The sequence below is a fragment of the Chelon labrosus genome, assembly GCF_963514085.1.
Source record: "Chelon labrosus genome assembly, chromosome: 11".
Taxonomy (NCBI): domain Eukaryota; kingdom Metazoa; phylum Chordata; class Actinopteri; order Mugiliformes; family Mugilidae; genus Chelon; species Chelon labrosus.
In genome coordinates, this window is record NC_140344.1 from 21,551,221 (window position 1) to 21,562,278 (window position 11,058).

The 11,058-nt window shown below is 42.0% G+C and overlaps 2 protein-coding genes across 10 annotated transcripts; one reads left to right on the forward strand and one right to left on the reverse strand.

The window, feature by feature from the left end:
• Positions 1-450: 450 nt before the first annotated feature.
• On the reverse strand, positions 451-1,321 carry lrrc10 (leucine rich repeat containing 10; the record flags this gene model as incomplete). The annotated part of the gene is made up of 1 exon (XM_084555521.1): positions 451-1,321. The coding sequence occupies one exon, from the start codon at positions 1,319-1,321 to the stop codon at positions 497-499; it is 825 nt and encodes a 274-aa protein (XP_084411647.1). The 3' UTR covers positions 451-496.
• A 2,163-nt stretch (positions 1,322-3,484) lies between these two features.
• Positions 3,485-11,025, forward strand: cnot2 (CCR4-NOT transcription complex, subunit 2). 9 transcript variants are annotated; one of them, XM_084555507.1, is made up of 15 exons: positions 3,485-3,531; positions 4,592-4,717; positions 4,809-4,908; positions 5,084-5,231; positions 5,343-5,525; positions 5,688-5,767; positions 6,102-6,227; positions 6,482-6,606; positions 6,740-6,857; positions 7,224-7,380; positions 7,578-7,639; positions 8,142-8,191; positions 8,294-8,394; positions 9,272-9,416; positions 9,503-11,025. In XM_084555507.1, exons 2-15 carry the CDS (start codon positions 4,604-4,606, stop codon positions 9,587-9,589), a joined length of 1,596 nt encoding a protein of 531 aa, XP_084411633.1. In that variant the 5' UTR covers positions 3,485-3,531; positions 4,592-4,603; the 3' UTR covers positions 9,590-11,025. The 9 variants fall into 9 exon arrangements, with proteins under 9 accessions (XP_084411633.1, XP_084411634.1, XP_084411636.1 ...); XM_084555508.1 differs by having other exon boundaries at positions 4,830-4,908; XM_084555510.1 differs by having other exon boundaries at positions 3,509-3,531; positions 4,830-4,902.
• Positions 11,026-11,058: the final 33 nt, after the last annotated feature.

Below are 11,058 nucleotides of genomic sequence, written 5' to 3' on the forward strand. Positions count from 1 at the left end.
ACTGTACTGCAAAAACATCATGTTATTCATCAAAAAGAAATACAAATTTGCCCAATGCAAAGACATTTTAATACCTGTATTATCGTAAGAAATACATTTGCACCATAAGATAAAACATTGTGACTATAAATCTGAAGTTTGTGAAAATTATTAACACCTTATATTCTGGCTGTCGTTGTCACTAATCATTTGAACTTATATAAAGTTTTGCAAATTACTATAAGACACTAATATTGCATGCAGTTTCAATTACCAAACTTGTTAACTTGTACTTTATTTCAAGATTCCGATTTATTCTTTCACACAGGCTAAATTTGTGCATAAGTTTGTGGTTTAAGTTAAAGGTCATATGACTAGCTTCACCATATATGGACCAAATACCATGAGTCTGATGTACAATGCGCCACTTCGGCTTTAAGTGCTCTAGGACGCCACTCAAGTGGGAAGTCTGCCAGTAATGTCTCACCACAGCTAAAGGTCACTTTGTTTCTTGACCTTAAATGTTGTGCTGCTCTTCGGACTGGACTTCTGTGACCTCGGCTGTAGTCTCGCCCACTGCTTTTGACCCGTCATCTTCCTGCTCATCATCTGAGCTGTCGGCCCAGCGCCCAACCCTTCTGACTCCTTCACCCACCACTGGGGCGTTAACACATGGGTTGTGGTCATATATGACAAGCTTCAACCCCTGCAAGTGAGAAAGGCCTGGGAAGTGGCGTATTTTATTCCGGTCCACATCAATGACAGCAAGAAAATGCATTTCCAGCAACACCGACGGGAACTCTGTCAGCTGGTTACCAGCAAGCCAGATACTTCGTAGCTCTTCCAGCCGTCCAAGTTCTTTAGGTAAACTCCGTACCTGGTTATACCCGAAGTGCAGGGTCTTGAGATTTGAGAGCTCACAAATAACCTTAGGGAAAACAGTGAAGCAATTAGTTTCCAGCCAGAGAGTACTAAGTTCCTTAAGCTCGCTCAGTTCTCTTGGGAGGTGGTAAAGCCTGTTGTTACCGAGGTAAAGGATGCTGAGCTGGGGCAGTTGGCAAACAGCTGCAGGTAGCTCCTCAAAGCAGTTAAAGTCGAGGGCCAGGAGTTGCAGCTTCTTGAGGCCCTGCAGATCAGGCGGTAAGCTGCTGAGGTTGTTATCGCTCAGGTAAAGCTTCACCAGCTCATTGAAGACACAGGCAGCAACAGGTAACCGACGCAACTGCCGACTGCTCAGGTCCAGGGTGCGATCAAGTGGCATCTCCTTCAGGTCCCCCACTAAGAAGCGTTGACAGCGCTCTGAGGGAATGAAGGCGATGACACCTCGCATTGCGTTGCCCATTTTCCTCAGTGCCACAACACACCACTACTGGTCCTCCACATCAATTTCTCCCAAGACAAGCGTTGCACTTAGGCAGGCTGTTGGCGTCTTCAAGTGAATTTCATAGGATTCCATTTACGCTCCTCCACCGCCCGTCTGGATGTATTGATCTTGATAATATACAGAAACAAAGCAAGTTTGGAGCAATGTAAGACATGCTTTTATGTCATGGCAGTTACATGATTATAATGTTGAATTACATCCTTACATGCTGATGCCATGATGCTGACTAAACTTAGGTATAAAGACGATCATACAAAGAATTCACAACACCTACTTTCCAGTGTTTTCCGGCTGATGTCAATGGCTCTCAGAATCTCCTACTGTAAGCCATTTGTTTATCCAGCTTAATGAGCTGAAAATGTATTGTATTCCCTGTGCAGATATTCCCCAGTGCAGTCCTCTCACTTTCTCTCAGTGGCTCCGAGCTCTGCCCTGACTTTCATGGCTATAGCAACCGCTAGCTCTCTCCTCCCCATTTGTGCCTAATGACTTTCCCCCCTTCTTCTCTGGGATGACAGGGGTGGAAGAAAGAGACAGGGAGGGGCAGGGTGTCGTGGATAAGCAGAAGAAGTGCTTTGTGATGAAAGAGCAGAGAAGGTCATTTACATTCTGTTCTAATCGGCCCGGATGCAGCTCTGGGTCCGTGCCACCGGGCCCGACAAGTGGGTCTCTACTGTGGAATCATCTCGGAAATTTGTCAGTGCTTGCAGGGAGATCTGCGAAGGAGTTATTCATTCAGATTGTTGTAAATCAGTTTCTGTTTTGAAATGTTTCTTCAGGAAGGGAAGTGGAGGTACAAGTTCTCTAAAAAAAAAGTGTCGTACTTCAGTGTGGTGGAATTTCCAATGACCCTGTAGCTCTGCGTTTTGTCAGGGCGGGTTTGTACATGCCTACTTGGATATCACCTTCAGGGGCATTGTGAATCCAGGCGTAATGATCAGGATTTAGTGAAATATAGTGTCAGTCATTTCTGCATGCATAAGGTGTGATTCTCACATGCTATCTTGCATACCTTCATTAGAGCTATTTTCCAGCTAGATAAAATGGAAAAGGATTTAATTTTTCCAAATGCGATTTTCCTTATCAGAAGGGGCAGTGGTCAACCCTCATCTGCTTTCACTCACGGACACCTTCTTTTTAGCACTTCCCACTTACACCCTGGGGCCCGCACGCTAGCAACGACACGACTCAGACTAAAGCACACAGAATGAGGCATGTGACTGCCGAGACAGACCTGGTTCTTGAGACATGCCATAGCAGCAAACATGTGTCCAAAGTACTAGTAGTAGTTGTAGTTTCCAAAGCTAGATAGATAGATAGATAGATAGAAAGAAAGATAGAAAGATAGATAGATAGATAGATAGATAGATAGATAGACAACTTTATTGATCCCTTTGGGAGGTTCCCACAGGCAAATTGACAAGCTTTCAGCCACATCTAGTGGTCTCCCCCTGTATTGGAGTGTATTGGAGACAGTTTATATCTAATTTAAATCTAACTTCTGTGACAACTGAACAACTCCATCTGCTGAAGAGTGTCACTAAAACTTCTGATTCTCAACCCAGTAATTAAAATGCATTTATTTAATTTACTAATGCAAGTTCAGTGCGCAAGTCTAGATTAAGCTACCCTTGACTGCTTGGCCTCTGAGTATTAATCCGTCTCTGCAGCCTACTTTACGTGCACAACGTTGTGATTAAACACACATAAACGTAGCACAAGCTGGAAATAAATAAGATGATAAAACTAGATTTTGACATGACGCTCCACAGCAACACAGGGCATATAAGCATTAGAGCTACTTAAAATTAGTTTTGGACTAAAATTTTAAGATTGCACTTTCAATATAGTCTGGAAATTAAATAATAGTCATTTTAAAAATGTTTAAATGGATTTGTGAAATATATCTGTACCTACAAACAACAGGCATTTTAAAGCAAATAACCAGAAGTGGTGTTTTTATTTATTTCACTTATTCACTGCAAAAAAAAAAAACTCCAATCCAGTGTCTTAGTTATTTTCCAGCAGCCTGTGGGGGAGTTGGAGCTGACTTTTGTGTACGGAAGTGGTCAGCAGGTTGTAAGGTCAGAGGGTAAAGGGTATACCTCTTTCGATTGAGAATACACACAGCCATCTTGGATCTAACGAAGCGAAGGGAAATTGATGCGGTGAGGGTTTATTACTTATTTTCCGTCGCCTCAAAGCGACTCAGTGTGAATTTAAACCAGTGGACTTGAGCTATTTAACTCGCCGCTTTCTTCCGTTTCGATACTCGGCGGGTCGTTAGCCTTTAGCACCAACTGATTGCCGCTGCTGGGCTACTACTACTACTACTGCTGCTGCTACCGCTGCTACCGCTGCTGCCGCCGCTGAACGGAGCGTAAACTGAGCCGAGAAAACGGGACAGCTGACTGTGGATATGTGGAGGCAGAGGGGGCCCTCGTTAATTCCCGATAGTGACTGCGACTCGGTAGTTTAATTGTGTTTTTGGAGTTGAAATGTTGTGGTTACTCGCCTCTCATTTGGCTAGCCTGTTGGCAAACTGGCGTTAAGCAGCTAAGCTAGCAGAGTGTTAACAAGCACCTAGCCTGCTAACGTTAGCCACTTCCACTGGTGTTGGCTAACTACTCTGCTAGCATCGCTGCTGTTCTTTTCTTTTTAAAGTATCACAAAACTATTCCGCGTAACAAGACACACCAATTTTCAAATGTGACAGGATGAAAATAAACAGACTGCTCTGCTGTCAGTTGATTTATTTAATACATACTATGGTTGGAATTATTAAATGTTTGTTTTGTTATAGAAGTTCCAACATTTTCAAACTCATATACGTTTGCACCATTGCAAAACTTTATTTTAACAATCTCAAGATGCCAGATATTTCACAGTGAATTACAAAAAATCACAATATATAATATATCAATATAATATAGTGGTGCATTTATGATAAATACAGCCCTGGCTATAAAGATTAAGATCATGTTTTGTCAGTAAAGTGCTAGTACAACCACACTGACAGTAAACACAATGCAGCGCTTTCAGTTTCAGATATTGGTAAATTGTACCTTAATGGTTGTACAGAAGTGGGTGGAACTTATATGGAGATATGGCAGTGTTAACGTTTAACCAGTAATATGACGATTAAAATTTGTAGAGTGTAGGTCAAGGTAAATCTTCAGTTTTTGTTTCTCTAGCACATCACTAACAGAGATTCCTCCCTCTCTTCAGGTGACAAAAGGCATGTTTGGTGCTAGAAAGAAATTTGCGGAGTTCGTCGAGGTGGACAACGACTTCTCAGATGAAAGCATGTACTACAGCCAGCAGTCGATGTTCCCACATCGGCCGGACAAAGACGTGAGTTTTGTCCCCTTATCTGCACCCTTCTGATTTAATTCCTCGAGTCAATGCTGTAGAAAAGGTTTCCCAGTTATCTCACTCCGTCCAGTCTTCAAATGTTTTCCTCCAGATGCTGTCCTCTCCTTCACCATCGTCGTCGGGTCAGCTGTCGCAACTCGGTGCGAGTTTGTACGGTCCACAAAGTGAGTGTTAGTTGTTTTCTTACAGCCTACTGAGGCACTTTTCACATTTGTGATATACTTGAAATTATGCAAAGCCTTTTATGGTCACTAAAACTTCGTGACTGTAAACGGATGGTTTTCTCTCACTTGTCTGACCCCGTTTTTTTGTCTTTTTTTCCCCCCCTTCTGTGTCTTTCTGCAGGTGCACTCGGCTTCTCGGTAAGGGGGATGGGAAACAATACGCCTCAGTTAAACCGAAATCTAACACAAGGCACGCAGCTACCAAGTCATATCACCCCCACAACAGGGGTCCCCACCATGTCCCTCCATACCCCTCCATCACCAAGCAGGTGTGTTGCTTGTTTGTGAGATTGCTGACACAATTTGGATGCAGATAAGTTTGAAGATAAAAGTGTCTGTGGACATGGCATGAAAAATTAAACATTATGGTGTTTTAACAGGGGGACATTACAGATGAATTCGAGGAACGTGCTGAACCACTCTCAGGTCGGTCAAGGAATTGGGATGAGCGGCAGGACCAATAGCATGGGCAGCTCGGGGCTGGGAAGCCCTAACCGCAGCTCACCCAGTATCATCTGTATGCCCAAACAGCAGCCAGCACGCCAGGCCTTTACTATAAACAGGTAGACGGATCTCGTATAACTTGCACACACTCGCCCTTGTGGAGATCTGCTGTATTCTCTAATGTTCCTGATGTAGAATTTAAAACCTTTGCTTCTCGTTTCAGGGTAATGTTTATAAGCTGACTTTCTTTTTTTTAATTTGGTTTTATTTTGTCTGTGCAGCATGTCAGGATTTGGTATGAACCGAAATCAGGGTTTCGGGATGAACACCTCATTATCAAGCAACATCTTCAATGGCACAGGTTGGCCTAACAGTCATTCATATATCTGCATTTGAATTGAACGTGAAGAAATAGTTGCGATCTGATAAATAAATACGCTTTATTGAGGCGCTTTAGTTACAAGAGGGTCTTCTGTACTGTCAGCGGCAAACAGTCTCTTCTTAAACATAAAATTAATCAGTTTAAACTACTGAAAAGGTTAACATCAATGAAAGATTACTTTATTTGGTGTTATTATTAAGAGGAGCGCCATTATTACATTAGCTTATTGTGTAATAAGGTTTTATTATAAAACTTATTAATGACACATTATTACACAATTAGATTTTATCTATAGATTGCGTGTTTATTGCAGATGGAAGTGAAAATGTAACAGGACTGGATCTGTCAGACTTCCCTGCATTAGCAGACAGGAGTCGGAGAGAAGGAACTGGAAATCCAACACCGGTGCTCAACCCACTGACTGGACGGGCTCCTTATGGTAGGCCATTAGGCTGGAGAAAATGTCTTGTTTTTGCTCACATTAACGTACAGACATTCCCATAGCAGAGGAAATGGACTTCAGCTACTTAATTGGCTTCATAATATTAGCCTAGGCGAAAATCTAATTACCATAAAAAAATAATAATATCTTATGATTGCGCCTTTTGTGTATTTTTTTTTATTTAATTTTTTCTTGCGGTTACACTTTGGGAAATTTTTTATCTCTACTTCACGGTGTTCATCATCATCTAGTTGGCATGGTGACGAAGCCATCAACAGAACAGACACAGGATTTCTCCATCCATAACGAGGACTTCCCTGCACTGCCTGGCCCAAACTATAAGGACCCCTCGTTGAACAGCGATGACAACAAAACTGTAAGTGAGACCCACTGACTGCTCGACAGCACACTCTGCCCAGATGTCTTGTGTTTTTATTTTTTTCTGTCAAGGTTATAGGCCAAACATAATTATATTGATTACATGTTTTTTTTTTTTCCCTCCCCTTTAGAACTTGAACTCAACAAGCAAGAGCACATCCAACGCAGATGGGCCCAAATTCCCCGGAGACAAGACGACCTCAGCACAGAACAACAACCAGAAGAAAGGGATCCAGGTGTTGCCCGATGGTGAGACCTCACAGCCAATCGTATCGCTGCAATTCCACTGAGACATCCCTTCTTAATCGCACAACTTGGGTGAGGCAGTTGGGCTCTCTACCCTGCATTTGGGGTTAGATAATTATCGGATAGGCTACAGGGAGGAAACCAAAAAGACAAATGTTCAGTGTGATACAGACCATCATCATCTTTCCATTAGCTTGTCTGTGACCATCAGTGTAACGGTATAATTAGCTTGGTTTGCTCTCCGTTGCGTGCACAGAGTGTGGTTTAGAAATATGGAGTTTTTTTTTTTTAACAGTAAGTAAGTATTTGCTGTAAATCAGGGGCCCATTTGTGCGGTCTGTTGAACTCTGGACTATCCTGCTGCTGCAGGTCGGGTGACGAACATTCCCTCCGGCATGGTGACAGACCAATTCGGCATGATCGGCCTGCTGACGTTTATCCGGGCAGCAGAGACTGATCCAGGGATGGTCCATCTGGCGCTAGGAAGTGACCTCACGACACTGGGACTCAATTTAAACTCACCAGAGTAAGACAGTCCTTCCACTCCAAATACAGTTCTATCAGGCAGTATGTAGATATCAGCTGTCATATCTATCTGTTTTTAATAGACTGGTTACACTGGTTTTGATAGTTATAGTCTTTTTTGTATCTTTACCTGAAACGTGTATAGAAAACGTTCTGTTGTGGCATTAACATTAACAAGTACTTCCCCTTTTTTGGCAGAAACCTGTACCCCAAGTTCGCCTCCCCCTGGGCATCGGCACCGTGTCGACCTCAAGACATCGGTAAGCCAATAATGCATTTATGTCTTTTCACTTCTCAGTTTGTGAGGTACACTTGTGAAAATAAATGCATCCTAATATAAACGTCCTGCACTAAATCCCCTTTCATGCCTATATTAAGTTTACATTGAAACAGTGATAGTGGTAATTTAACTGTCATCATTTAGGGGGAAGTAGTTCATGATTCTGTTAAACTGTACTGAGTTATTCAGCCCACTGACTAAAATTGTGCCAAAATGGTACTGATTAAAATGTTGTTGAATCAGCCGCTGTTATACAAACACATGCTGAATATCTTAACGTTCATACATTAGCGTGTACCTAATGAACTGGCAAGTAAGTCGTCCAAGATCATCAGAGCCAAACCTTTAGTCATCTGATAAAAACCTATTTTAACAGCAGACTGTTGACAGGAGTGTAATGATTAATGAGATTCATTAATATTAAATGTGCTCGTAGTCACTCATTTGAGACCTACTGACTCGTATCTGTGTCTTGTTTTCAGACTTCCACGTTCCATCGGAGTATTTAACCAATATCCACATAAGGGACAAGGTAATTACCAGAACACAACCACAGTGAGTAGTTCTGTGATCGAGGCGGTAAAATAGGATGCTAAACTAATTCTCCTCGTTCTCTCTCGTCTCGTTCTCGTAGTTGGCTGCAATTAAACTGTCTCGATACGGCGAAGACCTGTTGTTCTACCTGTACTATATGAACGGAGGAGATCTGCTACAGCTCCTGGCGGCAGTAGAGCTGTGAGTATTTGGAGCGTTCTTCAGCGGAGGGGGATGTAATTGTGCCAAACTAATTCTACTACTGCTGCCACCTGTATTCCAGTAATAACCGGAATAATTGACTCAGTCAGATTGGAACAGGCTGACCCGAACGGGGTCGTTTCTCTCAGGTTTGCCCCACGTAGGATAAGCATCAGGTGATGTGATGGGTTTCTGGGAAGGACAGAAACATGGAGATGGCAAGACAAATAAGTGTTTGAAAAGATGACCAAGGCCAGAACATTAAAAACGTGTATCTGCTGTGGTCTTCTTCTGAATGAATGAATGAATTCAGAGTTGTCAGTGAAGTTGGAAGAAAACAACTTCTTCTGTTTGCTCCACAACAGGGAGAGCAACTAATGTAAAAAAGTTCTGAAGGATGTTTTGGGGCATGTAAACACATGTATATTATCATATAATTTTATTTAGCATCTGTGTAAACAGTTCATTAGATCAGAATGATTTTAGTCAGGTTGAACAAATCTTGGCCACACAGGAGAGAAACTGAACACTTAACCTTGGAGGTTCAAATATAAGTTGCAAAATGACTCTAGTTTTCTAGCCTCCGTCATAGAATCACAACCTAAGCCACCAAAAACAGAGCTGAGCTGATGGCGGTGGCTGGAGGCAAATCATTTGTCTATACTCAAGTGGAAAATGTCCGGTTAGTTTTCTTGGAAGATGTTTTTCTCATAAAATTTGGACACAGAAAACTCTTTCTAGAAATCAGTTGTCTGGTTCTCTGCAGGAACTTTTATTCACATGTTGCAGTGACTGTGATACAGGTGCTGAGTCCGCTGATGGCTTTCCTCCCCTTTTGACATATTCCTCTTTTGTTTTTAATTTCTTCTCCATCCAGCTTTAACCGGGACTGGAGGTATCACAAAGAGGAGCGGGTTTGGATAACGAGGGCACCCGGCATGGAGCCTACACTGAAGACCAACACCTACGAGAGGGGCACCTACTACTTTTTTGATTGTCTTAACTGGAGGAAAGTGGCCAAGGTAAAAGTTTTGGGTACCAAAAAAAAAAAAATGTAAAGGTTCTGACTTTAGCAGACCTGTTAAAACCGTGTGTGTGCATCTCTCAGGAGTTTCATCTGGAGTATGACAAGCTGGAAGAGAGGCCTCATGTGCCAACAACATTCAACTACAATCCAGCCCAGCAGGCCTTCTGAGGCCCAACCAGTCCAAAGGCCACAGCGGTTCCTGCGCACAACACCATTGTCCAGGAGGGGCGCTGTGGTTCTCACAGCTTGGTTTTTATTCCTCAAGGATTTGGCTATCTGACTGCGGGGGTTGTCGCCACCATTTAAAACTGCCCTGCCTTTCCAAATTTACATGCTGCCCAAAACACCAACACTTGTTCTGTTTTTATTCTTTATGTTCCTCCTGTTTTTGTTTTTTTTTGTCTTGTTTTGAGCAGGGTCTGTGTTATGTTTACGTCTCTGAATCGGAAGCCTGTTTTCTCCCAGAAAGGAGGACTGACCTTGTGCCACAGGACAGTGACCGAACAAAGGTTGCACCTCGTATTTACAGCAAGTGTTATAGAGAGAGAGAAAAAAAAAGGCGGGGAAGGCAAAGTTAACATCCTAAGATGCGAGTGAAAGGGTGAAAGAAATGCAATGTTTATTGTTGCACTATATTTAGTAATAAAAGAACACAAAATTTTGTTTGTGCTTTTTTATGTGAAACACTCCCTGATGATTTCCTTTTTTTGTCCTTTTTCCATTTTTTTGTTTCGGGTCAGGGAGTTCATTCAGCTTTCCCACACGCATCCCTCTTCATCTCACTTTTTTTTTTTTTTTTTTTCTTGAACATGACTTTGATTCCTCCAACTTCTGTATTTGCACCACTACACTGTTTTCTGTCTCATGGTCCACTTCATTCTCTGTCCGTCTCTGTGACTTCTTTGCCGGCCGAACATGGACACAAATCTGGGAGACTGCTTTGGTTTCTACAAAGTGCGGAGAAATCCTCACAGAGGCTGAACGGCTACATGACTTTTCTCCAGAGCAAACGAAACACTTTCCAGTCTTTGTTACGATTTTGTAAGAAATGTGTACATTTTTTTTCTTTGCATCACATAAATTAGTGTATGTATGTACGAATGTGTATATATGATTGCTATATATATATATATGTATGTATATATATATATATGACATCTATTTTGGAAGAAATTTTGCCCTGCTTTGTACCTCGTTTTTATGAGGTGAGCACGGATGCAATATGTGGACGTAACAGGAATTTTCTGGATCTGCTGGACAGGGTGTCACATGGCACTGTGGGCACTTAACATCAAAGTAATACAAAAAAATTAAATGTCATTCAAGGAAAGGCCTGATTCTCTTCCCAAAAGGAAAAAAAAAAAAAAAAACAACCAAGAGAAAATAAACGTGGAGATCATTACCTGAGTTTTAAGTCCATAGCAAAAGAAGGGATGTATTTCAGTTCAAGCTGTTTGAACAGCGGTGAACAGCAGCATTTCATAGGAAACGGAAAATGTGACAATTTGAGGAGAAAAAAAAAATAAATCCAGACCAATCTTGTATTTTCTGAAGTTAAAAGCTTCTTTTCTTTGTATTAAAGCAGAAAAGGCTTTCCTGAACCACTGCGTGTGTTGTTTATTACACAACATCTCACG

Bases quoted from the DNA above. Each gene is read 5' to 3' on its own strand.
- cnot2 (XM_084555502.1), top strand. From the start codon at position 3,783: ATGTGGAGGCAGAGGGGGCCCTCGTTAATTCCCGATAGTGACTGCGAC. The intron at 6,607-6,739 runs GTAAGTGAGACC...CCTCCCCTTTAG, and splicing joins ACAGCGATGACAACAAAACT to AACTTGAACTCAACAAGCAA. The intron at 8,192-8,293 runs GTAATTACCAGA...TCGTTCTCGTAG, and splicing joins ATATCCACATAAGGGACAAG to TTGGCTGCAATTAAACTGTC.